The sequence below is a fragment of the Priapulus caudatus genome, unplaced genomic scaffold (assembly GCF_000485595.1).
Source record: "Priapulus caudatus unplaced genomic scaffold, Priapulus_caudatus-5.0.1 Scaffold25, whole genome shotgun sequence".
Taxonomy (NCBI): Eukaryota; Metazoa; Priapulida; class Priapulimorpha; order Priapulimorphida; family Priapulidae; genus Priapulus; species Priapulus caudatus.
The window spans coordinates 505,434-533,156 of record NW_014577086.1 but is presented as its reverse complement, the minus strand read 5'-3'; the positions used below and the strand labels follow the sequence as shown (position 1 = coordinate 533,156).

General features: G+C 43.3%; 2 protein-coding genes across 3 annotated transcripts in view; both read right to left on the bottom strand.

Annotated features, from left to right (window-relative positions):
• Positions 1-5,642: 5,642 nt before the first annotated feature.
• On the bottom strand, positions 5,643-15,619 carry LOC106814145 (dynein heavy chain 8, axonemal-like). 2 transcript variants are annotated; one of them, XM_014818441.1, is made up of 20 exons: positions 15,548-15,619; positions 14,868-15,023; positions 14,230-14,412; positions 14,031-14,119; positions 13,665-13,819; positions 13,287-13,465; positions 12,926-13,052; positions 12,608-12,729; positions 11,664-11,849; positions 10,743-10,878; positions 10,339-10,478; positions 9,909-10,073; positions 9,394-9,588; positions 8,837-8,987; positions 8,321-8,432; positions 7,946-8,102; positions 7,424-7,636; positions 6,811-6,939; positions 6,520-6,646; positions 5,643-6,345 (listed from the first exon to the last, which is right to left on the bottom strand). In XM_014818441.1, exons 3-20 carry the CDS (start codon positions 14,380-14,382, stop codon positions 6,053-6,055), a joined length of 2,829 nt encoding a protein of 942 aa, XP_014673927.1. In that variant the 5' UTR covers positions 14,383-14,412; positions 14,868-15,023; positions 15,548-15,619; the 3' UTR covers positions 5,643-6,052. The 2 variants fall into 2 exon arrangements, with proteins under 2 accessions (XP_014673927.1, XP_014673932.1); XM_014818446.1 differs by lacking the exons at positions 14,868-15,023; positions 15,548-15,619 and having other exon boundaries at positions 14,031-14,136; positions 14,230-14,314.
• LOC106813989 (dynein heavy chain 5, axonemal-like) overlaps positions 14,566-27,723 on the bottom strand; it is a 48,946-nt gene continuing 35,788 nt past the window's right edge. The window contains exons 49-51 of the mRNA XM_014818247.1: positions 15,548-15,623; positions 14,868-15,023; positions 14,566-14,583 (exon numbers count right to left, since the gene is read on the bottom strand). Of these exons, the coding sequence (XP_014673733.1) occupies positions 14,566-14,583; positions 14,868-15,023; positions 15,548-15,623 (250 nt within the window). The remainder of the gene's footprint in view (positions 14,584-14,867; positions 15,024-15,547; positions 15,624-27,723) is intronic.

Sequence of the window (27,723 nt, the reverse complement as noted above, 5' to 3'; positions counted from 1 at the left end):
CCGTAAAACGAACACAAGGACAGTGTGAGGGGTGCCGAGCAATTAACTCTACTAAACGTACGTTGTACCCATTGCTTCAAGTGCGGTAAGGAGGGACATCGGCTATGGGAGTGCAAGATGCCGGAAAACTAGAGACGGTCACATGTGCAGGGGGTGATGTGACCCTGGGAATAAAAACCCCACAAGAGGTAGAAAGCATTTCTGTCCAGTGCCGGAACTTACTGTTCAAAAATATGTCAGAGTGAACATTGGAAACAACATAAAGTTTGGTGTGAGGCGATACGAACATCAGAAAATCACAAAAGGGGACATGGTAAACCTAGCATTGATGAACTAAGGGGTTCGTTTTATGGTATTTCTCGGAAGGGAAGAAACAAATTGGTCAGTTTGGAGGGGGAGCAGTGTATCATTTCTGTTGCATTAGATGGTTGTAAATATGAGGTATTATCAGATACGGGTACACAGGTGAGCTTAGTTAAAAGTGACTGGCTTAAGAAAAATGTTCCAGAGAAACGTGTACGAGCACGCCAGGAACTGTTCGACCAAGATCTGGTCATCACTTCTGCAAGTGGGGGGGCTGATGGACTGGGGGGCTTGGCTGACTGGAATTAGACTTAAAGATAACAGAAGGGGAAGGGCGCCCAGTCCCATTTGTGGTAACTTCGGCTCCAATATCACACCCAGTTGTGGGTTTTAATGTCATTCCTCCCCTGTTAAATAATAACCCTGCATGCAATATTAGTTCTCTTTTCCAGGGTCAACCAAACGTTTCGAAAACTTTGGTCCAGAAAGAGCAGGATAGAGAGGTTGGTGTTGCGCGTGCGGGTAGACGGAACACTGGTAAATCCAGGGGCATGTGAGATTCTGAAATATTTCGTGAGATCTGGTAGTAGTTCTGAGGCTAAAATTGCAATCTTTACACTCGGGGAATTGGGAGATCGTAAGTATGTTTAGATCCCAGAGTCATTGGTGAGGTTGCCACAAAGGTCAGTCTGTTCCTTCAATGTGCCGGTGAAAAACACTTCTAATTCTCCTCTTGTCATTAGGAAGGGTTCTTGTTTGGGGCATCTCATTGCAGTCAAATCAGTTGTAACCTTGCGACCGCACGAGACATATGTGACTGAGTCTAATGGTGAGATGGGTAAGAAGAGCGGAGGTCAGCATGTTTGCCATGCTCGTGTAGATCAAGCCCATGAGGAGACGATAGCAGATGGAGATGGCCAGTGGGACCCAGAGATTGAACTCGATGACGAGCTTTTAACCCCAGAGCAAGTACAGGAAGTTAGACAGGTACTTCGGAAAGAATGGCAAGCCTTCGCACGTGATAATGACGACGTTGGTTGTGCGCCTGACCTCCAATTAGACCTCAAACTGTTAGATGATGAGCCAGTGCAACAACCATACCGGTCATTACCCCGCCGCTCTACACTGAGGTAAAGGATTACATTCTCGATCTTTTAAATAAGGACTGGATCAAAAGGTCGGACTCCAACTACACCTCACCCATGGTTGCGGTTCGGAAGAAAGACGATTCATTGCGCCTCTGTATAGATTAACGCGCGTTGAATGCGAAAACATTGGCTAGCCAAAGACCGATTCCAAGAATTCAGGACACTCTTGACAGGTTGATGGGGAACTCTTGGTTTTCATGCCTCGACCAAAGAAAGGCCTACCATCAGGGGTTTGTTAAGCTGGAATGTTGGCCTCTTACCGCGTTTAATTTATCACACCATGGGCCCTATATGAGTGGGTTAGGATTTCTTTTGGCCTTAGTCAGTGCCCATGAGCATTCCAGTCGTTTATGGAAGAAGTATTATGGGATCTTCGCGACAAAACATGCATCCCTTACCTTGATGACGTACTTGTTTACTCGACAGACTTCAAATCGCATTTGGAAAATGTTCGGGCAGTACTAAAACGGTTGTGCAGCAAGGGCATAAAGTTAAAACCCCGGAAGTGTGTACTGTCTCGTAAAAAAGTTAGGTTTTTGGGACAAATAGTGGGCGAAAATGGCACCATGATGGATCCGGCGGACCTAAAAGCTGTTTTGGCACTGAAGACAAAAACACCAAAGACTGTGGGTGAAGTACGCCTGGTTGGTAGGACTGCTAGGATATTTTAGAAAGTATATTCCTGATTTGAGCAAGAGAGCGAAACCTTTGTACGAGTTGTTGACCACCAAGGAGAAATTGAAGCAGGCCAAGAAAGGAAAACAGAAGGGTAGGAGTAAACAGGGGCAAGCACCGTCACTACAGTTGGTAAATTGGACTGGTCTTCATCAGGCTAGGCTCGAGGAATTGGTTGATGTCTTAACTAGTCTCCAGGTTTTGGCTTTTCCAGATTTCAGTAGTCTATTTATTTTACATACAGATGCATCATCTGAGGGGTTGGGAGCCATCCCTTATCAGCGGCGAAACGAGAGGTTGGTGGTGATTGCGTTAGCCTCGCGTACGTTGTCTCCGGCCGAGAAAAGGTACTTCTTGCATTCCGGCAAGCTAGAATTCCTAGCGCTCAAATGGGCTGTCTGTGAGAGATTTAGGGACTACGTGTATTATGCGCCATATACGGATGTATATACAGACCACAATCCGCTAACCTACGTGCTAACTTCCACGAAGCTGGATGCTGCGTGCCAAAGATGGGTTGCCAATTTGGCTGACTTTAAACTGAATTTGTTTTATAAGCCAGGATCGAAAAACACCGATGCTGACGCGTTATCAAGGCTGCCCTTGGACGTTGAGGACTATATGCCGCGCTGTACCAGGAAGGCTGATCAGTAACATGTGAGAGCCATAAAGGGTGGACCGGGAATTGTTGACCTGGCCGGGTGAGTTGCCAATTTCTGCCGGTGACTGAGGGGACGGAGATGAGTATGGCGCCAATTGATTCTTTAAGCAAGGGGGACATCAAGTAGGCCCAGGATGCGGACCCAACTCTGAAGAAAGTCAAAGAATGGTGCATAGAAAGAATCCAACCTACAGTGAGACAGTTGAGGCAGGAATCGCCACTGGACCGGACTTGGTTGCGTGACTGGAGTCCCTTGAAGCAAGACGAGGACGGGATTTCACAGCAAACGTGTAACTTGGCGGACGGATCCAAGGTCACTCAGTTATGTATTCCACCTCAATATCGAAAATTGGTGTTACAGAAACTGCATGAAAATATGGGACACCCTGGACCAGAGAGAGTCATAAGCCTGATACGGGATCGATTTCACTGGCCTGAGATGGCGCGGGATGTAACAAACTACGTCACCAAAGTCTGTAGGTGTCTGAAAGACAAGCAGCCGCATGTAAAACACATGGGCCGAGCTGAAACCCATCAAAGCCACATTTCCACTTGAGTTGGTTCGTATAGACTTTTTTCACCTGAAAAAAGCTAAGGCAGGTTTTGAGTACATCCTAGTGGTCATTGACCATTTTACTCGGTTTGCCTAGGCATATCCTACTCGCAACAAGGCCGGAAATACTGCAGCGGACAAAATGTTTAACAACTTTATTCTAAGATTTGGTTGTCCTGCTAGGATTCACCATGACCAAGATGGGGAGTTTGAAAATGCTCTCTTTACCAAACTGTAACAGAAGTGTTGAGTGGCTCACTCAAGGACGACGCCCTACCACCCGAGGGGAATGGTAAATGTAAAAGAATGACTCGAACCTTGTTGGGGATGCTCAGGACGTTAGTCAAGAAGCAGAAAGCAGACTGGAATGCTCAGATTAATCGGTTGGTCCACGCTTACAATTGCATCAGACACGAGGCAACAGGATTTTCTCCTTTTAGGTTGCTGTACAATCGTTCGCCAAGGTTATCCGTCGATTTGGTATTTGGTTTGGACTGCCAGGGTAGAGGGACGGCTGAACAGTGGCTAGAAGGGATGCAGGAGGCGTATAGGATGGCACAAGATAATTTGTCAAAGGCGACAGACAAGTCAAAACGGCAGTATGACAAGGGGTTCAGGAGTTAAGCATTGCAAACTGGAGACAGGGTTTTAGTACAGAACCTGTTGGAGGGAGAAGGACCGGGAAAACTAAGATACTATTGGGAAGAGAAGATTCATGTGGTGGTGAAGAGAATCTCCGATGACGCGCTCGTTTATGAAGTTAGGCCAGGAAGTGGAGTCGGATGTACTCGTGTCCTCCATAGGAACCTTTTGTTTCAGTGTGATGGGCTACCAGTGGACAAAGTCGAGAAGGAGGTGACTAAACCAAAGAGACGACGGACTAGACGGGAGTCAGATGGTAATCGATCAGCACAGAAAGACAAGAGACCAGTAGGACAAGGTTTGGGGGAGTTGGACAGTGACTCAAGTGAGGCTATAGAGATTTGGTTTAATCCACAGCCTGGGACAGAAGTCAGTCTGGAGACAAAGGTTCGACAGGATATGGAAGCTGCCCAGGACAGGCCGGAGACAGAATAAAACGCCAGAGGGAGAGGTTGCAGAAATTCCTCCAGAAGGACAATCTGGGGACAGTGGAACCACAGAGGATCAGCTTCTAGAATCCGCGGAATCGAAGGACTCCGGTGAGTTGGAGGGACGAGATGTGGTGAGACGACAGAGAACACGGAGACCGCCCAGGATCTGACGTACGATGGGCTGGGGAATCCGTCTTATCAGCAACCACAGGTCTGGCCAGTGCAAGGTGTGGGACCTCCTTATCCTCCAATGTATTGGCCTTGGAACAATCAGATGGTGTATGGCCACAACCCTTATCTGGGACCTCCGCCTTTGGGACAGACAGGTTACTAGACGGTATTGCGATTGGGAGATGAGGACAGGAAGACGGTTTACTTTCCCGCAATTTTAGAGAATAACCCTAGTTAGACAGGAGATTTACGTTATTTTTTCAAGTGTTGGAGACAAAGGTTGTCTTCATATTTGCGTTACTTACTTGGTTGATGGAAGAACTAGCTCATTCTTTGAGTTCCATGGTGGAGGTAACTGTTTTGATCCAAACTGCAAGGAGTCTGTATGTTGAGTAGACATCACCTTGAGACATTGAAGTCGCAACACACTTTTCTACGTTATTCCTTGGGGAAGCATTGTTGGAAGCATAGCAGTTGTCTTGTTGACAAATACATGTTCAGGATGGCCACTTGAGCATCATGTTCTACTGTCTGGTCTAAAGAATGGGAAATTCTTAGACTGTAGGTGTTTACCTTAGCTTCTAACTTGTGCATATGCGTGGCTGAGAGATGATCATGTGAACTTGGGTGTCCTTGGTGTTGCTCAATGTCTGGGACGACATTTTTAAAAGGGGGGGGGTGTGACGTAATAGAAATTTTGGAAAAAACAGGGGTCACTCAAAATGTGGAACAGCCTATTGTCTTAATGTGGTAAAGACAATAGTCTCGCGCGGCGCGGTGCATTCTTGGATAGGTTCATCGCATTTCGCCATTTTGTGGCAATAAGCCCTTTTCGTTTCCGGATTTCGTCGTCTGAATTTATCATTTACGCCTTCTCCATCCTTGCAGATCCAGCCACCCGACCCCGGGTAACACCAGCATGGCGTCATCCTTGATAAATCTTATGCAGGGAAAAGGGGGCTAGTTTTCGTTGCACCGATTAAAACATGTAGACATCTGTATATATGTAGACAATTAAAACGTTGGATTTTGTTTTACCGAATACAGGTAAAACCAGCTTTATTTCTTATATATACATTTCGTTTTAGTTTCATTGAAAGTATCTTTAGGCGGAGTGTGTGTGTGTGGGGGGGGGAGGGGTTTTTGATAATTCCATAGAACCTTTCCAAACCCAAAATTTAGTAACATCTTGGCCATCACAGTTGGATAAGTTTAAAACACGCAACTCGAGCGGCCCATAGAAGGTTCGTTCCCAGTCAATAGATATCAACTAAACTGTACATGAGATTTGAGTTAATCGTCCACATGATCGAGATTCGTAGTACATGTAGAGCCTCTGTGCAGAATGCTTCACATAGATATGCAAGAACACATCATCACGCGATTGCTAGAACACTACCATTGAGTTAAAAAAAAACAGATAACATCTAGACTTTCATTATTATTAGAAAGCAGGTGGCAGCACGGTCTATGTGTGCACGTCGCACAGCAACGCGACGCCTCGCAGGCACCAGTGATCGGGTGACATTCCTCCTGCGCTGAGCGCGAGCGTGGCGATGTAGTTAAGGCCGGTGCGACTAGGCTTCTTGTAGACGGGGCACTCGTAGAACTGCTGACTGCCTGTAGTCGAGTCGACGACGTCTGCATACATGCGCACTACGGGCATCGGCGTGAACAGAACCTTGGGAATCGGTTCGGCGAGCCTGCTAGAGCGGCGGTCCCATGAGGCCCCATCTAGGTGCAAACCCGAGATGTAAACACCTGTCAAAAATAAAAATTTATCATTACCTATTTAAATATTTTTCTTACATACATAATTATGCATACATTTCATTTATATCACAGAGTGTCCAAACCATGCGATAAAATTTCTAACTCCGCCGTGTTTAGACAGGAGTGAGAGTATGAAAGACGACGAAGACGAGAGTAATTTGCCTTCTGCCGGGGGCGCCGTGATGTCCTCTCGCATGCACTTAGTAACCTCGTTCTGTAGAACGACCTTGTCAAGAGACCAGCCTTTATGAGCTCTGGTGATCTCCTGTCTCATGGCCGTGAGGAAGCCCTGTGTACAAAAGATACGCCTTACAATCACTGTCGCGTTTAAGCAAGAAAGCTGCGTTTAGTCATTCGGTTTTTTTCATAACGCTTATGCCTTCTATATGTTTACAAGACTCGCTTACAAGCGTGGAGACGCGCCGAATCTAACCTCTCTCTATTTATATATACCTGAGGGTTAAAGAAACCAGACATCCAGAAACATTTTGGTCTGCCGTGATCGAGCCAGGTTGTTAGTTGCATGTTGCGCTCAATTAATTCCATAAACCAGAATCCCAGGGTAGCAGACTCCCAGGAAACCTAACGAATCAAGGCAACCGTTTAGTAAACTTCATATCACATATAGAATTCACATATGGAATAAACTTGAATAAGGAATCACCGATGACTATATGCCATTATCCCCCAATCAGACAGCGAAGCTCAAGTCTGAATCACCACACCACTATCCTGTATTTTATTACATGTCCACAAACCCGCACGCACGCACGCACGCACGGCACGCACGCACGCAGCCACGCCACGTACGCACGTACACACACACACACACACACACAACACACACACACACACACACACACAACACAACACACACACACACACATATATATATATATATATATATAATATAAATAAATAAATTGATCGATAATAGTTTAAATTGCACTGAATTTATGCATATAAAGATTTGTCAATTGATGTATTTTTGTATGGAATTATTATTTCTGTTACAAACCGATCAGAACATGTTGGGTGTATTCCGACGCCACGTACGGCAACTCACCCTAAGCCAGATGTCTGGGATCATGGCGTTGCTGAGACTGTCGACCGCACCACGAAGACTGTCACTCATTACGATGGTGCCGTCGATGGCAAGCCTGAGGTCGCATAGTGTGGCGCGCACTGTACTAATCACCTTCTGCATGCAGTCAATCTCCTGCCGCAGGAAGATGGTCATAGACGACAGTGCCCCCATCTTATTCAGACGCTCTTTTACCTGAGCACGCGTACATTAAAAGTCCTTTAGCGCAACGCAATATGGTAAACATGCCTTCGAGTAATAATGCAGCTCTAAAGGTGAGCAAATATCTGTTAGAGCGGATGCCCGGAAGAAAAGGTATACTCGAATAAATTTCAATAGGACAGCGAATGTCCCTTGCCGATGAAACAGGCCGAATCTACACTGTGCCCGTATCGGCACCCTATAACCTCGAAACGTTACTTCACGTGTAGTTAATATAATACGCCACCAGATTTACGACTTGCGAAGGATAAATATAATGTAGAATTTTAATCGTGTACTTACATGATGTGGCTGGTAGTCGTGCGGTAGCTTCTGCAACATATCGGTGACTATCTTGTACACTATCATTTCCCTGGTGTCTCCCTGACCGACGACCACGTCCTTTGGTTGAATATTCAATATGGTGCTGAAAATCTTATTGGCCCTATTCGTCTGGTAGCTGAAAACACGTGCATCGTACAGAGTTTAGTGGCGCGAAACTGTTGCATCAAGCTTTCCTCCCCATTGAAAAAAAATGCGTAGAAAGCAGCCATGTATGTTGCATGTCAGTGCATTGTGCTTAGAAGAAATACGGCCGCGCATACGAGGATGGTAATGAACACGTTATAAACTTTGCAGAGTTCTGATGAAGGGCCACGTCGTCGGCAGGGAACATACGCAATGTTGGCATTGGGGTGCAGCCGGAACACCTCCGGTGAATCCATTGAAGGTAGTTTCTCAATGCTCAGCCGCAGCTGCTCGATGTTCGTGGATGCAATGACCTGGTAGCCTGAAAACAACATCACATCGCAATTAAAAGCCCGATTGCTGTATTGGCAATCACTACCCTTGTGTAACCCGTGCAGTAATAAGTAAGGCCTTATGACGCGTGATAGAGAAGAAACATACGCTCTCAAATCCCAGCAGAAACGGGAGTTTGTAAGTGCTAAATCGGTTTTAGCCCTGGTTGGTATTTGATGTGATGGCATATCAATATGGATGCGTACAAATGGAAGAGTGCACAAAGAGACCTACGTTTGATGTGAATACCGCTTGTAACGAGGTATAATAAAGTCTACGGAAAATTATTATAGCTATATCCAACATGCATTATGTTCAACGACCTAAAGACTACATCTCTGTTGCAATGCCACTCGGCTATTTTGCGCATCGATACTACAATCGCCTACACACCTTCGTGAAACTCGAATTCCTTCGCGAACATGCTGTCACTGAACCAGACGCGTGCAAAGGTGTTGATGAGTCGCTTGTCGAAGTCGTCGGTCACTCTTCCTCCGTACTGCACCTCACCAATCATGTAGCGCACTGTCGCCCAGGAGATTCCCTGTAAAAAATCACGTCTTCTGTCAGGTTGCAATGGAACGTCTACATTAGAGCGTCTATTTGGAAGTTTAATCCAGGTTGATAACTGTGCAGTGTGCAGACATGTAACGCGTTAAAACAAGGTACGGTGTTGAGTTACTGATTGTTCATTACCATTTCTTATATTTAGCGCGACGTCAAGGGCGAGAATTGAAATTAGTGCGATTGCGCCTGTTTTTTGGTAGGAACCTCAAAGAAATCGCGTGAACATTTTTAAGCTTCGACGAGAGGTTCTTCGCCTCTCAGGCGGAAATAGTCAAACGATGCATGGCGAAACGAGACTGTTTTACTTTAAATAAACCCGCTGATTGTCTTACCATAATTTAACGCATAAAATGCACATCCGCCCTTCCCACGCACTCACTCACCTTCTTCGGGCTAACCTCCTCGAGGTGGTTCTGTATGAACTGCACAGTAGATGTAAAATCCGAGTTGTTGAACTCGTAGGGTATGTTCCAGCCAAGCGGACCGAACTTACGTCGCTCCTGCACGACGGCGTGAAGGAAGGCCACTGTATATAGCATAGGCCTCCACTGGGCGGCGCTGTTGGCCTCCAACTGGTCCTGGAACAATGACGTTTACAGGCAATATGGGAACCCGTCGCTGGAAACCATGTCACTCATTCATCGGTCAGTCGTCACTTCCACCATGTAGTCGCTAGCGTTGGGTTACATGTACGGTGCCCCTGTCAACTTCTATAGGCCTACTGGTTAGACGGGCATTTTTATAAGTGAAAAAAACACGAGGAATATGTCCAACAGTACAGCGCCTGCTGTAACGTGAAATGCTTTGATTCGTGTAACATATATCGAGTTATGTCACGTGTTAAATGTGCTCAGCATTATGCTGAGTATCACAATCCGGAAGATGTTTTTGTTCAAACCTGTGATATTTGAGCAAAGGTTCGCTTCAGGCTGGCTTTGATTCCCATAGGAGGATCGTTCGTAAATTTGATGCTAGCCTGCAGCATAGTGATAGGAAACTTTGGATGCATCTCGGTGGTCATCCAGCAGCGAAATGTCTCATGGACGGTTGCGGTAGTCGAGAGCTTCAATAAACAGAAAGAATCATTACTAATTTCCCCAAAACATCTAACCATCGCTTCAATTCCAGGTCCTATCCCGAAATTATTTCCGCCCAGCGATTGTGATCACGAGGTCCTTATACAAAGGCTTCCTACCTTCCAATTTCGTATATCAAAACTACGTTTGGTCATTTAATGTGTATATAAACGTCCTTCATTGGTAAGAAATTATTAGTTCCACACCGTTATATGTGATCTCCTGAAAATGTTGACCGCAAATGTATATTACCGTTTCGAGCAATTCGCTCATGAATTCTAGTCCCAGGTGACAGTTTTGCAGCAAAATCCAACCCCCAGTTGGCATATTCTCAGCCAGAAGACGGCGTGCATGGAGTTCTTGGCCTTGTCCCATGGATACCGAGGAACAAGCTAATCAGAGATAGATGAGATACTGTCAAACACAATAACTCTCTTTTAACATTCTAGCTACAGTTATCTATGTAAAGAATGATTATTGGGATTGCGATCTGAACTGGAGCATAAAACTTGTTCTCAAAACAAGCGGCGCAGTTAAATATTATTATAAGGGCCAACTGACAGTGAGCTTCCTCCATTAAATTAGTTCATCTACCAAGGAAATATTTGAATTTATTACCATCACTGATAAATAACCACTAAAAGATCACTGCGTACCGAATTCGAATTTTGCTGCGAGACGTGCGATAGCCTCTGAAGGATCAGAGCCCTGAGACAGCAGACAGACTAATGGCGTCCTGCAGTCCGACTCTTCCAAAATAGCGGCCAGGTTCAAAAAAAGACTCTCCGTGTACTGTGCCGGGAACATACGAAAATGCGCGTATGGGTGATTATACATGTTTAAAAACATATTCGCGATTACGTAATATCATATGTAATAAATATTAGCACTAAGATATTAGATCCTCATCAAACCGTCTCATACGACACCTCGTCAATGTCGTTATGTATCAATGTAAGCTAGGACCCAGTGATCTAGATGATTTAAGGGCGTCACCGTGTCAAAACTCGCACTTATCCAACAAGAATATTGTATACGATATATATATATATATATATATATATATATATATACGTGTACGCACGTCGCAAACACTGTATACATGTGCAATAAATGTAATACAAGTTTGTACATGAAAACAATGTGTACACGCGTCACAAACATTGTATACATGCACAACGCATGTAATACAAGTGTAGTACATGAAAACAATGTGTACACGCGTCGCAAACATTGTATATATATATATAACGATATATAACATATACATAACATAATAATTATATCGTACAACCGATGAACACCAGCCATCAGCTGGGAAAGTTGTCAACTGACAGACCAGTCTATCCGCTCTTAAATCCACACCCTTGACCACTGACTGACCTTTGACTCAAGGTGAACTAATCGGTATTATGCGAATACCTCCGCGTAAAATAACCCGGGTTATGCGCGTACACAAGCAAATAGAAACGAACACACAAATGCACGCGTTTTTCAAACGCAGATTTTTAAAACCCGCGTTTTTAGAAGCCTCGCGTCGACGTTGCTGACGTCACGGTCCGGTGCGGCAGCGCTACCTTATTGCCGATGGCGCTGGCTACGTAACTCCTAGACTGCGCAATTGTGCGGTCGGGACACCAGCTGCGTACAAGCAGCAGCCGACTGAAGGGCAGCAGCGAGGCGGAATAGCCGTCAGGGATCGTGCAAGCCTCTGGTGCATCCTCGTCGTACCACGTCTTCCACGCCTTGTCATTCCTCGTCACCTACCGCCGCACGAAGAACTGTTAACGTCACAGCAATGCTTGCGTCACAGCAAAATGCATGCAGCTGCCCCTTCGTACAACGTACACCGGATACTCCGTGAATTGAGCCCGAGCGAGAGTGTCACGCTACGATACGTCACGTTATGCTATGCCACGCTACGTTACTTTATGTTACGTTGCACTACGTTGCACTACGTTGCACTACGTTGCATTGCATTACGTTCGTATCCAATCTAGCTGCGTACGCATACCACGTAGCTGCGTACGTAGCTGCGTACGCATAGCGTTGCATTGCGTTACGTTGCATTGCGTATTTGCGTTGCATTACGTCGCGTCGCGTCGCGTCACGTCACGTCGTGTAGGCCTACTGCAACCCAGGAGGTGGCGGTCTCGGTGCATGTTTTATTATTAGCTGGCCGTTCAGTACCAATTATATACACTCTATATTTATTACACACGAGTTAGTATAATTATTTGGGCGACCCATAGAAAGTACTTGATGGAATTAATGACGAGGACATTTCACAATCACTATTATACGCAGCTTCTACTTCGTGTTGACTAGCACGACGACGTGTATTCTGTAATATAGAACTGTCGGTAACTACTCTTCCTCTTGAGCCAAGGCACCACACCCAGGCTGTATCATCATTACTATGCCTCTCTTGCAAGCAGACAAGTCTGGCAATGGCACTATTGTAAGATGCACGTATTAAATACAAATCCAGCAAATCTAATCTAGGTAAAGGAACTCATACCTGATCCAGTATATTTTGAAACTGTTTGAGATTACTTAGTTGCACCAGATTCAACCAGGTAATATCTGGTATCCACTTTTTAGGCTTCGGCTCCGCGGAGTTCATGTCTAAGGCGGCGCCACCTATAAACATCATCGTGTAATGCACATATTCATTGACAAATACGCGCATGCAAAACACGGCCTCGATTAAACAGTCCAAAGATTACGGTTGCAAAAGTACTACATGCACACCGCTCTAAGTGCTGCAGCAGCGACTAATTATAGTGTTACGTCCGACCGCATGATTACCATCGAAAGATGACAATGGCGTCCGTACCTTTGATGAACGTCTGAAACTCTTTCTCGCTGATGGTGCCCATCGTCAAGTTGATCTTGATGGCAAGCAACAGCGTGAAGAGAAACTTGTCATTCTCGTAAAGGCCCTGGGTTACGTACTTAAACACCTGCATGGCAAAATGACCAATATGTGGCGGTATTATTGACTCTACTCTTAGTGCTGAACATGTTAATTATATAGTTTGAGTATTTTCTCATTAATGGGTTTCGTGACTTTCGCATGTTCTATTTTTATGTTTGCGTGTTTGGGTTAGCGATAAACTCACTATAAACCAGGTTGCTGTCACCATTATGCCAAGCGAAAGGCTCAAAACATACTAAATCCATCGCGCAAAACTTACTCTAAATGTCATGTAGTCAATAATGTTGCCAATGCGCTTGCTCGGAACAGCGGTCTTCGCCGACTTGGCCATTGACTCGTTAAACAAAACTAGGAACTGTTTAAGTGACGTTTGGTACATGATGTTGACCATACTCATCTCTGTGATGAGAAAGTACAAGATGCTTCCTCTTGTGGCAACTACGGACAAATAGTCATATCGCTATATGTAGTAAAAACAGCAGTGCCAGCACTAGTGCCGTCTAGAGCGTCGACTGTGACAATCTTTGTATTTCCCGAATTGGCCTTTATAGCCATACAAAATATTGTACATATAAAAACGGCTGTTCAATCCATGGTCTAACGAGACTAGCGGGATGCCTACATTACTACTCCTTACCTGCTCTATACTCTTCTCTAGCAGCATTGATCTTAGCTTCCGTCTCCGCTGCCACATTCAGTTTCTCCTGAACCTCGAGTGCCATCTGCTTGGTGCTCTTCAGCACACTTACCACCTGCTGGTCGTCGATCAAAGATCCCTCGACTGTGGAGAGCCTGCGGGTATTGGACTACTCTAACTAATATCGCTAGCATACTCATTAATTTAAGAATTCTAGTGACACATCTAGCACATCTAAGTGACGCGTTGCTTTTGTAAGCGAATGCAGATAAAATACTATTAAATAGTAGTGAAGTAAGTCAAAGGCCCGTGTAGCCGTAAAAACGCCAATGGCTATAAACAGCTGAGCTGCAGATTGGTGCCCACCTATGCAGGAGAGTGTCCTCTAGTTCTTGCATTCGTCTTCTATTTGCTGCTATCTGTATCAGCAGCTGGTTTCGCTCAGCCTCAAGCTCCTGTTAATGACGAACATCTATTATTAACATGCAGTTTACTCATGTAAGCAACCCTGTCTTGAAATCCCGAGGAATAAAGTCACCTCCACCTGACATCACATCCAACAAACCTGTTTTTCCGTAAGAATTACAACTCCAAGAAGCTGGTCCTCTAGTCCCTTCATAGTGACAGTGAAGTCAATCATGTTGGTGCGCGCAGAGACATCTGGTGAGTAAACTGGGTTTGCTAGCTCGGTCTGCAGATAGAGTGCAAACCCTTTCATCACATCTACTTCCTTGTCGCCTAGCTTCACCTAAAGAAAAATTGCAATATATAAATTTCATTAGGCCTATAATGTTTATACATGAGTAACTCTGTATTCGATCAACAGCATATTGTAGCTAACAACTGTCTCGTTTTCGGTCGTTCCTACATTTAACGTGACATAAACCCCATTCAAATACTGCTATAGCAATACAGACACCTGTGATGAAGAACACAAGTTAAAAATAGCAGTTAAGTTAATTTAGCTTTTTAGTACACTTACCGTTCTCTATCTGCAAATAACGTAGATATAACAACAGCATCGGCATAAAAAATAACCCGTTGATAATTAAAATCGAACAGTACTCTGTCATGACAGAACGTATATATGGCTTACCAGACATTTACACTTCATGTCATTGTCAGACATTTATTTCACTTGCATCATGACATGGTATAAGAGTTAGTGCCAAAGACACCTCGGACCATAAGTAACCTGTGTACCTTGTGAAAAGCGCCCACTTTGTAGAAGTTCTTTTGCAGTATGTTATCGAGAACTGGGTCAATTTCCTCACCCAGGTTCTCGATGAGTATAGGCCTACCCTGGCTCAAGCAGTCCTCTAGGTTGACTTTGAAGTACCGGTGGTTTAGGCTTGTTATCTAGAGTGTATCACAGTGTGAGGATCATTCTTAAACGTTTTGTCCAAACTCTTGAAGTTGTGTCTAAATGGTTTTAGATACGATAAACGCGACAATTATACTCTAGGGAGAGGTCACGCTACAAAGTGTACGTCGGCCATCATACTCTTGAATAAAAAGCGGAATTCCGCTCGTTTATCTATCCAGTGTTTCGCAGTAAAGTTGTAGCGTCCGGCCGGGTCCTCGACGGCTCCTTTTCGTCGATATGTGTCACTGTGTTAAAATTGTCGATCCAAATTGACTTTGCGCCAATGGTCGGCTGGTACTCAAACATTCTACAATCACCGGTTTTCAGGTTAATATTTTGTAATGTTCTTGACATTTAGAGCACATCAATTGTAAAGTTCAAAGGTATAACAATATCATGCTGTTCTTGTGTGTAAATAGGTGTGAAAATTCAATGTAAAACATAGGAGAATATTCGAAAATTCCAGCACATTGCGATAGATCCATTGTTAACAAGGCAGCGTTGAACGTATTCATACCAGGAGATTATTGCCAGATTCTCTGTTTCTGATCCAGTGCTTGCCCTGGCCTTGAGGATCAATCAGCAGCGGATATCTGCGTGCACCCAAATATTCAAGGAAGCTACTCTTTTCAACTAATTGATTCTCATTGCTCAGCTTCTCGCCAAGAAAAAGAAAATAATAAGATAAAAACAAGATAATATCAGGAGTGAATAATAATAGATATAAGATATAATATATATTTAGATTATTAGTTCATTATTTAACTTTATTATTCGATATATATTAATATTCATTTAACATCTCACATCATTGTAGCATGTCTTGATTTAGCGCGCACAATGTATATTTCGATTAATGGGTCGGAGGCACGCGATGAACGCTCAGTTAAACCATACTCTCAGGCGCCGCCTGTCGTAGAGTTTTAAACCCTCATCGCACACTTCTCGCACAGGATGAAGCGGGAGCGGCTGACTGGGGATGTGCTGCTGGCGACGGCTTCCTGTCGTACGCAGGACCCTTCAATCAGGAGTTTCGTGCTCGTCTGCTCGACAGCTGGAAGAGATGATGATGTTGCGCAAGATCAGTTACTCGCAGGTGTGCGCTTATTTGCTTTCGATCATAGATATATACAAAAATAAATAAAATATGTATTTTACAAACACATTGTATATATTGCTTGTACATATTGCTTGTATATATCTATGCTTAGACCGTCACACACGGTCGGTTTCATCAGCCCTTGCGAGTTGTGGGAGAGAATTAGACAGTGCCTAACGATTGTTTCCACAGCGCAAGATCTCGCATAGACAGGCTAACCCATCTTCTACACTTCGTAGGAATCCGAATTTGAGCCAGAGTTAGGATTTCTTGTGACAACGATTGCGAAAAAAGGGTTTTACAGGCGGATTTAGTTTTAGAAATAAACACTGTTCTGGCAATGCCTCCCCAGGATTTTTGTAAATTATTGGGTATGTGTCGCTGGGGAACCCCCAAGGCTAATATCAGCGAGTGCTGGACTTACAAGGGCTTCACATCGATGAGATATCTTAATGGATGTGAGTAGAAAAATGCTCCATGCGTCCACGGCTAGGACCCTCAATAAGGTATTTGGCGTTTCGTCAATACAATTCATTTTGCAATTTTCAAGTTAAAAAACGCGTGTAAAACATGTATGAGCGATGTAGGTTAAACAATAAATGTTACAATTGATGTCAAAATAATCAAAGAAAAAGGCATATATATCGATGTAAACCCATAGTGGTCTAGAGGGAATTGCTACTGCGATGATGTTTTGTATCTTGGATTCTCTGGGTTGCCGCAGATATCCGCTGCTTGATTCTGAATCCCCAAGCAGGGGGCAAGCACGGGATAGAAACATGAGAATTATGGACAATAATTTCTGGTATGAATACGTGTAACGCTGCCTTGGTTAACAATGGGATCTATGGCCAGATGTGCTGGGAAATTTTGCATTTTTTTACCTCGCAAAGGGCGCTTGGGCAGATGAGTTAGTTTTTAACGGCGTTGTGTTTGTTCGTTTATGGGGTTTGTGGTTTGTGGGTTTGTGGGTTTGCTGTGGTTTGTTGTGTGTACAGCTAACTGGGGAAAAGTGTTATGGCGGCGATTGTTCATTATTGAAAATTTTCACTAGGATAGGTTCAGACATGGGGGGCGGTATATTAGGAAATTATGAGATCTTTGGTTGGGGTGATCCGATCTAATTCAAGTTAAATTAATTCATTAATTAATTAGAATACAATTTTCAGGATACGTCCAGTAAATTGGGAAGTTAACTTTAGAATTGATTACATTTTGGTTCGTCATCCGGGATCCAACTTAATTATTTAATTTAATATAATTTAATTTTTCGCCATAGGCGAGTGACAGAATTCAGGCTGCCTTGGCGGGAGGGTCTGTTCTTCCTATAATCGCAAGATCTGCCCATCTCAACTCTATGACCACATTAATCAACGGACATTGGTTTTACTATTAATTTGCACACTATTTTAGCACACAAAGAATCGATATATGTTATAATGTTGCGAACTAGGCTTTTACACATTGGATGTGCTCTAAAATGTCTAAGAATTAGTAAAATATTAACCTAAAAAAACGGTGATCTGTTAGAAATGTTTGCAGTACCGCCGACATTGGCGCAAGTTCAGTTTGGATCGAAAGTTTTAACACAAAGTACACAATATTGATGAAAGGAGCGTCGGAGGAACCCCAGCGGAGCGCTTACAACTGTTACTGTCGAAACAGCTGTGATAGAATAACGAGGCGATGTAATTCCGCATTTTTTCAAGAGTATAGATGGCCGAAGTGATCACTTTGTAGCCAGACCCTCTCCCTAGAGTATTAATTTGTTTCGCGTTTATCTGTATCTTAAAAGCCATTATAGACCATAAACGTGAGAGGTCTCTTGGACACAAACGTTTAAGAATGCAATCTGTTCACTGTTATACAATCTAGCATAACAAGGCCAACACACCAGTACTTCAAAGTCACTAGAGATCTGTTTGAGCCAGGGTAGGCCTATATCATCGGAACCTGGGTGAGAAATTGACCCTGTTCTCTTGATAACATGAATACTTGGCAGAAAGAACTTCTATCAAAGTGGGCGCTTTTCCAAGGTAACAAGCTGTAGCGTTATGGTCGAGTTTTGGTCTTTGGCACTACAACTTATTACTACCAATGTTCATGATTCAGGTTGGTAAAATTAAATGTTCTGACGAATGACATGAGTGTTATAATGTTGGTAATGCCAATATACGTTTCTGTCATGACAGGTTTAGTACTGTTCGATTTTAAGTTTATCTAACGGGTTGATTTTTCATATTGCCGATGCTTGTTGCTTATATCTCAACGTTTTTGAAAGAGAACGGTAATAGTGTACTAAAAAGCTAAATTATACTTACTGTCCTATTTAATTAACTTGTGTTATTTCGCTACTCCACAGGTGTTGTGTTGTTTGCCTGCACAAATGCTTATAGCAGTCAGTATTTTGTATATGCGGGTTTATGTCACGTTAAATGTAGGAAGACGACCGAAAACGAAGACAGTTGTTGTAGTTTACATATATGCTGTTGATCGGGTGTAATAGAAGGAGTACTTTATGTATAAACAATATAGGACCTAATATGAATTTATATTATTAGCAATTTTTTTCTCTTTAGGGTGAAGATTTAGGAGGACAAGGAAGTAAGATGTGAGTGAATAGGTGTTTGCACTCTTATCTGCAAAGACGCAGTCTAGCAAACCCAAGTTTACTCACCAAGATTCTCTGCGCGCACCAACATGATTGAATTCACTGTAATATGAAGGGATTAGTAGGACCAGTTTCTTGGGAGTTATCTGTAATTACGTTACGGAAAAACAGGTTTGTGAGTGATGTCAGGTGAGGGAACTTGTATTTCCTCGGGATCTCAAGATCAAGGGTTTCTTAACATGAGTTAACTGCATACATAGATAGAAATGTTTGTCATATAACAGCAGAGCTTGAGGGCTGAGCAAGAAACATGCTGCCTGATACAGATAGCAGCAGAATAGAAGACGGAATGCAAGAACTATGAGGACACTCTTCCTGCATAGCTGTGGGCGCATCTTGAAGCTAGATGTTTTAGCATTGGCGTTACTACGTTACACGGGCCCTTGGCTTACTTCACTACGAATTTAATAGTATTTATATCTGCATATCGTATACAAAAGCAACTTCGTCACTTAGACTGTGCTAGATGTGTCACTAGAATTCTAAATTAATTGAGCTATGCTAGGCGAATATTTATGTTAGAGTAGGTCTAATACCGCAAGTCTGCCACAGTGGGATTTTGCAATCCGAGACCAGGAGGGTGCTGATATAGTTGTGCTGAAGAGGCCGACCAAGGCAGATTGGCACTCACAGAGGATTCATGACGAGACTGCCAATGTAGGCGAGTACGCGGGAGCGGAAGCTAAGATCATGTGCTAGAGAAGAAGTTATAGAGCGAGTTTAAGGAGTATAATTGTGAGGCATCCGGCTAGATTCGTTAGCTAGAGCCATGGATTGAACAGTCGGTTATTTATTATGTACCAATATTTCTGCATTATGAGCTGTAAATCGATCAATTCCGGGAGAATACATAAGATTAGTCATACAGTCGACGCTACTACAGACGGCACTAGGTTTGGGCACGCTCTGTTTTTACTACATATAGATGCGAGTTTGGACTATTTGTTCCGTAGTTGCCAATGAGGAAGCATTTTTGTACTATTCTATCACAGAGTATGTAGTATGGTAACATACACTGTCGTAATCAAACGTTCGACTTAAAACGTTCCTTAAGTTTGTTGACGAGGTCATGAGCGCAAGTCGGCGATGACCGCTGTCTCGTATTTTGCAGGCGCGCGCCGCTCTTCACCATCTGCATGTTCACACGTCATTTAGGCAACATGTATCTGATCTACATTGAATTATAGTAGTTTTGCGCGATGGATATTAGTATGTTTTGTTAGAAGCCTTTCGCTTGCATAAGTGGTGACAGCAACCTGGTTATGATGTGAGTTTACTCGCTAACCAAAACGCAAACATAAAAATAGAACATTGCGAAGTCACGACCATTAAATGAGAAAATACTCAAACATATTAATTAAATGTTTCAGCACTAAGAGTTAGGTCAATAATTTCGCCACATAGGTTTGGTCATTTTGCATGCAGGGTGCTTTAAGTTTCGTAAACCAGGGCCTTTTACGAGAATGATCAAGTTTCTTCTTCCCGCGTGTCTGCTGCCATCAAGAAGTCAACTATGTGAACAAATGTTGGCACCATCACCGAGGAAAGTAGTTTGCATGAGTGTTCATGACAAGAGGTACGGACGCCACTGTCATTTCGATGTAATCATGCGGTGGACGTCACACTATTAATTGAGTCGCTGCTTGCAGCACTTTAGGAGCGGCTGTTGCATGTAGTACTTTATGCAACCGTTATTTTGGACTGTTTTTAATCGAGGCCGCGATGTTTTTGCAATTGGCGCGTATTTGTCAATGAATATGTCGCAGGCTTATCATCCGATGAGTTTATACGCTCGACTGTGGGGTGCCACGCTTTAGACATGAACTCCGCGCGCACACGGACAGCCGAAGCCGCTAAATAAGTGGATCAGATAACCAGAATTAGTCTGGTTGGAATTCATGGATGCAATCTAAGTAATCTCAATACAGTTTCAATTAATATTACTGGATCAGGTCATGAGTTCCCTTTACCTAGATTAGATTTGAGGAGATTTGTATTTAATACTGTGCATCTTTACGTATAGTGACATTGCCAGCTTGTTGCGTGTGGGCAAGAGAGGATATAATTGTGATACAGGCTCTGGGTGTGGATGGCCTTTGCTAGAGGGAAGGAGAAGTAAGTTACCGACAGCTTTCGATATTATTACGAATACACGTGTAGGTTTATATGGTCAACACGAGAAGAGATAGAAGGCTGCGTATGAAGATATGGTGATTGATGAAAGTGTCCGACGGTCGATATTATTCGATCGAAAGTAGCTTAGTACGTAGGGGTCGCCAAATTAATATGTAATATAATGTAATGTAGTAAGTGATAGGTGGATGATATAATTGGTTAAGGCTAGAAAGGTACAGGTAAGATAAATAAAAATGCAACCGAGGAGTACCGCACCTTCCTGGGTGCAGGTAGACCCTACACGAGACGTGACGGACGCGACGCACGGATCGCGACGTAATGGCATACGCAAGATTACGCAGATGGAACGATAACGCAATGGCAACGCTATGCGTAACGCAGCTAACGTACGCAGATACGTGGTTATGCGTTAGACAAACGCAGCTAAGATTGAGATACGACAAACGTAATGTCAATGCAGTAGGTGCAAGATAGTGTTAGTGTCAAAACGTGGTAGAGATGCAAAATATTATAGAGTAAGTAGAAGTTACGTAAGGGTCGGGAGCAATGAAGCATAATACAGTGAGCGTATACGTAGGTCGTTGACACTCTTTAGCTCGGATGCTTCAATTCAGGAGTAGTCCGGTTGTACAGTTGTACGAGGGATAGGGCAGGCTGAATGCATTTTGCATGCTGACGGTCGCAGCTAATTGCTTGTGACGTTAACAGTTCTTTCGTGCGGCTCGGTTAGTGTGACGAGGTAATGACAAGGAGTTGGAGACGATTTGGTACGACGAGGGATGCACCATGAAGGCTTGCACTGATCTGTCGGTCTTATTCCGCCCTCGCTGCTGACCATTCAAGTCCGGTGGATGTACTGTGATGTTTAAACGGCAAGGCTGGGTGTCACCGGAGCCGGCAAACAAGTTTGGCACGCAGGGTGCTAAGGGGGAGGTTACGGTAGGGGCCAGCTCATCGCTGGACTGGAGAGAAGATTCGGTGAATCGAGAGAGCAGAGTCGACGAAGAGAGACACGATTTATTGCTAAACCGAGAGAGAGAGAGGGAGAGGAGATGAGATGCGATGAGGAGACGCCGCAGTACGCGAAGACCGATGATGACGGTGAGAGAGAGACGACAGAAGATGACAGCGAGAGATGAGTATGGTACGCTGGTGCGAATTAAGGTCAGCGCTGCCGCGCAACCGGACGTGACGTGCAGCGAAAATTGTCGATCGCGTCGAGCAGAGCTCTCTAGAAAGACGACGCGCATGGGTTCTAAACGATATTCAGTATTGAAAAACGCGGTTAGCAGTTGGGTGGTTTACTCGTTTCTATTTTGTGTGTTAACTGGCATAACCCGGGTTATTTTACGCGGAGGTATTCGCGATAATACCGATTAGTTCACATTGAGTCAAAAGTTCGTCAGTGGTACAAGGGGTGTGGATTTAGAGCGGATTAGGATGGTTGTACAGTGAAACCTTTTCAGGACTGAATGGCTGGCTGTTTACATCGGCTTGGTTACGATTAATTATTATGTTATGTATATGTTGATATATCGTTATATATATAATTACAATGTTTGGCGACGCGTCGATACACATTTGTTTTATGTCACTAATGTATTATATGCGTTGTTGCTGTATACATATGTTATTGTACGTCGTGTATATTGTTTTCAGTAACTGTATAATTTCATTGCCATGTTACATGTTTGCGACGTGCGTAACGTTAATATACGTAAATATATTATAAAATATATATAGTATATATTAGTATAGCGAGTATACAATATTTTTTTGTTTTTTATGATACTTGTGATTGAGAATGAAGAAGAGTGCAGAGTTTTTCGACACGATGGTGATATGGTGGACGCTCCTTTAAATCATCTAGATCATGCCTGTCCTAGATTTACATTGCGATACATAAACGACATTGACGAGTTGTCGTTGATGAGGAGGATTATTGATGTGGAATTCTAATTATTCTTATGTGCATAATATTTATTACATATGATATTTACGTAATCGCGAATATGATTTTTAAAATGTATTATCACGCTATCGTCGCATTTTGTATGTTCCGGTAACAGTACACGGAGAGTCAGGTTTCTTGAACCTGGGTCCGCTATGTTTGGAAGCACGTCGGACTGCTAGGACGCATTAGGGCTGTCTGCATTGTCTCAGCGCTCTGATTCTTTCATGAGGCGATAATCGCAGTCTCGCAGCAAAAATTTACGAATTTCGTGTACGCAGTGATCTTTTTATGTTGGTTATTTTGCAGTAGTATTGGTAATAAATTCAAATATTTCCTTGGTAGATGAACTAATTTTTAATGGAGGAAGCTCATTCAGTTTGGCCCTTATAAATATATTATTTAACTTGCGCGCTTGTTTGAGAACAAGTTTTTGCCTTCCAGTTCAGATCGCAAATCCCAATTAATCTTCTTTATCATATGATATACTGTATGCTTAGAATGTTAAAAGAGTATGTTATTTGTGTTTTATTCAGTATTCATATTCTATTCTCTGATTTAGCTTGTTTCCTCGGTATCCAGGGACAAAGGCCAAAACTCCATGCCACGCGTCTTTCTGCTGAGAATTGACAAACTGGGGGTTGCGGTATTTTTGTTGCAAAACTTGTCACCTGGGATAGAATTCATGAGCGTAATTGCCTTCCGAACGAGTAATATACATTTGCGGTGAACATTTTCAGGAGATCACATTATACGGATGTGGAACTAATAATCTTCCTTACCACTATGAAATGGACCGTTTATTATAAATCTCATTAAGAAATTGGACCATGATTTAACGTGTAGTTTCGTGATATCACTGTAAGTTTGGAATATAGTAGATAGTCTGGGATGCCTCCTTTGTTATACTCGGACTCGTGATATTTCCTTATTCCTAGATCTCGTCTGATGGGCGCGAGAAAGATATTCATTCGGGTTACGTGACTGGGAAATTGAAGCTGTATGGATTAGATGTTTTGCGGGCAAATTAGTAATGATTCTTTGTTGTATGAACCTCTCTGTACTACGTATACCGTTCCATTCTGAGACATTTTTGATGCTGTGGATGGTACCATCGAGATGCATTCCAAATGGTTTGCCTGATCACTTATGCTGCAGGCTAGTCCATCAAACTGTTACGAACGGAAGTTCCTTGTATGGAAACTCAATTAGCCAGCTCTGAATGCGAACCCTCTTTGCTACAACATAATCACATGGTCTTGGAACAAAAAACATCTTCGATTGTGGATAGCTTCAGTATTTATGCTGAGCGACATTTTAACACGTGAATAACCTCTATATTATTGTTACACGAATAAAGCATTTCACGATATTACAGCAGGCGCTGTACTGTTTGACATGATTCCTCGTGTTCTTTTTTTTCACTTATAAATAATAATTGCCTCGTTAACCCAGATAGCCCTATTAGACGTTGTTACAGAGAGGCACACGTAGTGCTAACCCACTGCTATCGATACATGGTCGAACATGACATCTGACCGATTGATATGAGTGACTACTTGGTTCCAGGCGACGGCGTTCCCTTATTGCACGTGTAAAACGAGTATTGTTCCAGCACCGCTTGGAGTGCCAACAGGCCGCCAGTGGATGGCTGATAGCGTAATATTACATTGCTTCCTTTCACGCCGTCGTGAGCGAAGCGGACGCTAGAGTTGCGCTCGATTCTGGCTTGTGAACATACGCTAATCGAGTGATTCAACAACTGGATTTTATCATCTATTCTGTTGTCATGTTCAATTTTAATCAGAACCACTCGATGTGAGGTTCTTATCCCGAGAAGCCTGTGAGTGAAGTATCACCGACTTATATGAAAACGTGGGTGGGGAAGGGCAGATGTGCATTTTATGCGTCTAATTATGGTAAGACTATAATACAATGACGGCGGGTTAATTTAGACGTATAAAAAACAGATCTCGTTATCGCACATTGGCAGTCGTTTTGACTATTTCGGCCTGTAGAAGGCGGAAGACTTTCGTGAAGCTTTAAAACACACTGTTCACGCGTTCTTTGAGGTTCCTACAAAAAACAGTGCGAATGCACTAATTTCAATTTCTCGCTTGAGTTCGCCTTAGAATATAAAAATGTGGTAAGTGAACAACAGTAATCTTCAACACCCGTACCTGTATTGTTTTAACGGCCGTTAATGTCTAAGACACTGCACAGGTTATCAACTGGATTTAAACTTCAAGTATTAGACGCTTAGAGTTGTAGACGCTTCCATTTGGCTAACCTCTGACGAAGACGTGATTGTTTTTACAGGGAATCTCCTCCGGCGACAGTGCGCTGACCATGATTGTGTGAGGTGTGGCAAGTTACGGCAGGAGAAGTGACCGACGCCTTCGACAACGAGCTCAGTCAAAACCTTTTGCACGCGTCTAGATTCAGTGATCAGCATGTTTCGGCGAAGGAATTCGGGTTTCACGAAGGTGTGTAGGCGATTTTAGTATCGATTGCGCAATAGTTATATAGTCGGTTTTGCAGTGGGCATTGCAATAACTCTAGAGTATTGTGTCGGGTGCGGTCGTTGAACTAAATGATTGTTGGATTCTATAGTATAATGAATTTTCTTCCGTATTAGACGTTATTTATTAAGCCTCGTTACAAGCTCTCGGTATTCACATCGTAACGATATGGTTCTTTGTGCAGATCCTTTTCCATTTGTACAGCTATCCATTATTGATAATACTGCTATCATCATTCAAATATCCAACCAGGGTCCTTTAAATAATATCTGTTCATTTTGCACTTAAATAACTTCCCGTTTTGCTGGTGATTTGAGAGTCGTATGTTTTTTCTCTATCACGCGTCATCAAGGCCTTACTTATTACTGCACGGCGTACTAAAAGCGTTTATGTGATTGCAATTACTAGCAATCGGGTTTTTAATTAGCGACTATGTGATGTCTGTTTTCAGGCTACCAGTCATTTGAATCAACGAACATGTCGAGCAGCTGAACGGGCTGAGCATTGAGAGAACTTACCCTTCATATGACGTTCACGCCGGAGTGTGTTCCGGCTGCACCCCATTGCCAATATTGCGGTAATAGTCCTGCCGACGTTACGTGGCCCTTAATTCAGATAGCTCTGCAAAGTTAATATAAGTGTTCATACCAATCATAGGTTATGCGCGGCCGTATTCTTCTGAAGGCACAATGCCAGTGCATTGCAACCATAATGGTGATTATTAGCATTTTTTTTCCAATGGTGAGGAAAGCTTTTGATGCATCAGTGTTCGCGCTACCTAAAATCTGTACGATGACGTGTTTTGCAAGCTACCTAGCACGAATAGGGACCAATAAGATTTTTCCAGCAACCATATTGAATCATTTAACCAAAGGACGTGAGGTCGTCGGTCAGTGATGACAACCAGAGGGAAATGATAGTGTTACAAGCATAGTCAACCCGATATCGTTGCAGAAGTACGCACGCTTGAAGCCAAATGCATGTAAGTACACGTATTAAAAATTACTAAAATATATTTATCTCCTTCGAATGTTCGGTAATCTTGGTGGCTATTTTAGTATTAAAACTACACGTGGAAGTAACGTTTCGAGGTGTTATCATACGGTGCCGATACAAGGCACAGTGGTAAGATTCGGTCCTGTTTCATCATGGCAAGGGACATGTTTCCGGCTTGTCGCTATTGAAATTAATTCGGTATACCCTTTTCTTCGGCATACCGCTCTAATCAGGATATTTGCTTACTTAGAGCGTGCATGTATTAGCAGTCGAAGGTCATGTTTCACCATATTTGCGTTTTTGCGCTTAAAGGCTTTTAAATGTACGTCTGTGGTCAGGTAAAAGAGCGTCTGAATGCAAGATGGGGGCACTGTTCGTTCTTAAATGAAATCTTCTGCGGCATGAGCAGAGCATAACTGATAATGAATTGCTGCTAACAACTCGGGTGAGATGTAGTAACTAGTGATGCGCGCACTCACTATGGCCGACACTCAGGCTTGCAATCGACGGCCTCACGTAATGAAGTGACAGAATCTCGTTTTTGTGCGGTCGACAGTCTACAAGCACGCCCATTGATCGCCCAGACATCTGGCTAGGCTGAGATTCAGTAAGTGGGGCTACGGGAATACACGGAAGCATACGTTCCTCGGAGGAAGTCTGGATTATGAAGGTAAACCCCAGACAATAATATTCCCGCTAGATCCCGCACAGAAATACAGAATTCAATTTTGGGAACAGTATATTCCGCTTTCTATTAATTGGGCGCCCATTCAAAATTTCCAAGGCCTGCTCAACCTTTTTTATGAGTACCCTTTATCCGGGAATCCACAAATTATTATGTGTGTGATTATACGATCAATATTCTAGCGAGTTAATTATCTACTTAAAACTCGAAGTATATGGTAGCTGGGGCTTGCATAAGCTACTGATCTGACGACATGATGGGCAGAGATTGATTCGCATCGAATGGAGAGTCTGTGCCTTTTACTGATTTAGCGAATCCTAAGTGTTAGATCAGGTCGTCAGCGAAAGGTAGTCAGAACTACAATCTTTGAAGCGATGTTGGAGAATTGGACACTGCGGAAGTCAAAAGCTGGGGGACCAACAATAGAAGAAGACCCGGCGAAGAAATCGCGCCCAGTCTTATGATAAAAAAAACGATGGCCGAACTCTCTTCAGGTTGCTGTCGGTTCACTCGTTAACAACCTCAATGCCTTACAGCATGAAAATATCACTTTCGGCTGATGTATTAGCGGTCGTACCGGTCTCGAAAACAGTCCGTGTGTGTGTGTTGTTGTGTGTGTTGGTGTGTGTGTCG

Bases quoted from the DNA above. Each gene is read 5' to 3' on its own strand.
- LOC106814145 (XM_014818441.1), bottom strand. From the start codon at position 14,382: ATGAAAGGGTTTGCACTCTATCTGCAGACCGAGCTAGCAAACCCAGTT. The intron at 10,479-10,742 runs GTACGCAGTGAT...ATCTCTGATTAG, and splicing joins CGCAGCAAAATTCGAATTCG to CTTGTTCCTCGGTATCCATG. The intron at 8,433-8,836 runs GTGTGTAGGCGA...TGTTGTTTTCAG, and splicing joins GGAATTCGAGTTTCACGAAG to GCTACCAGGTCATTGCATCC.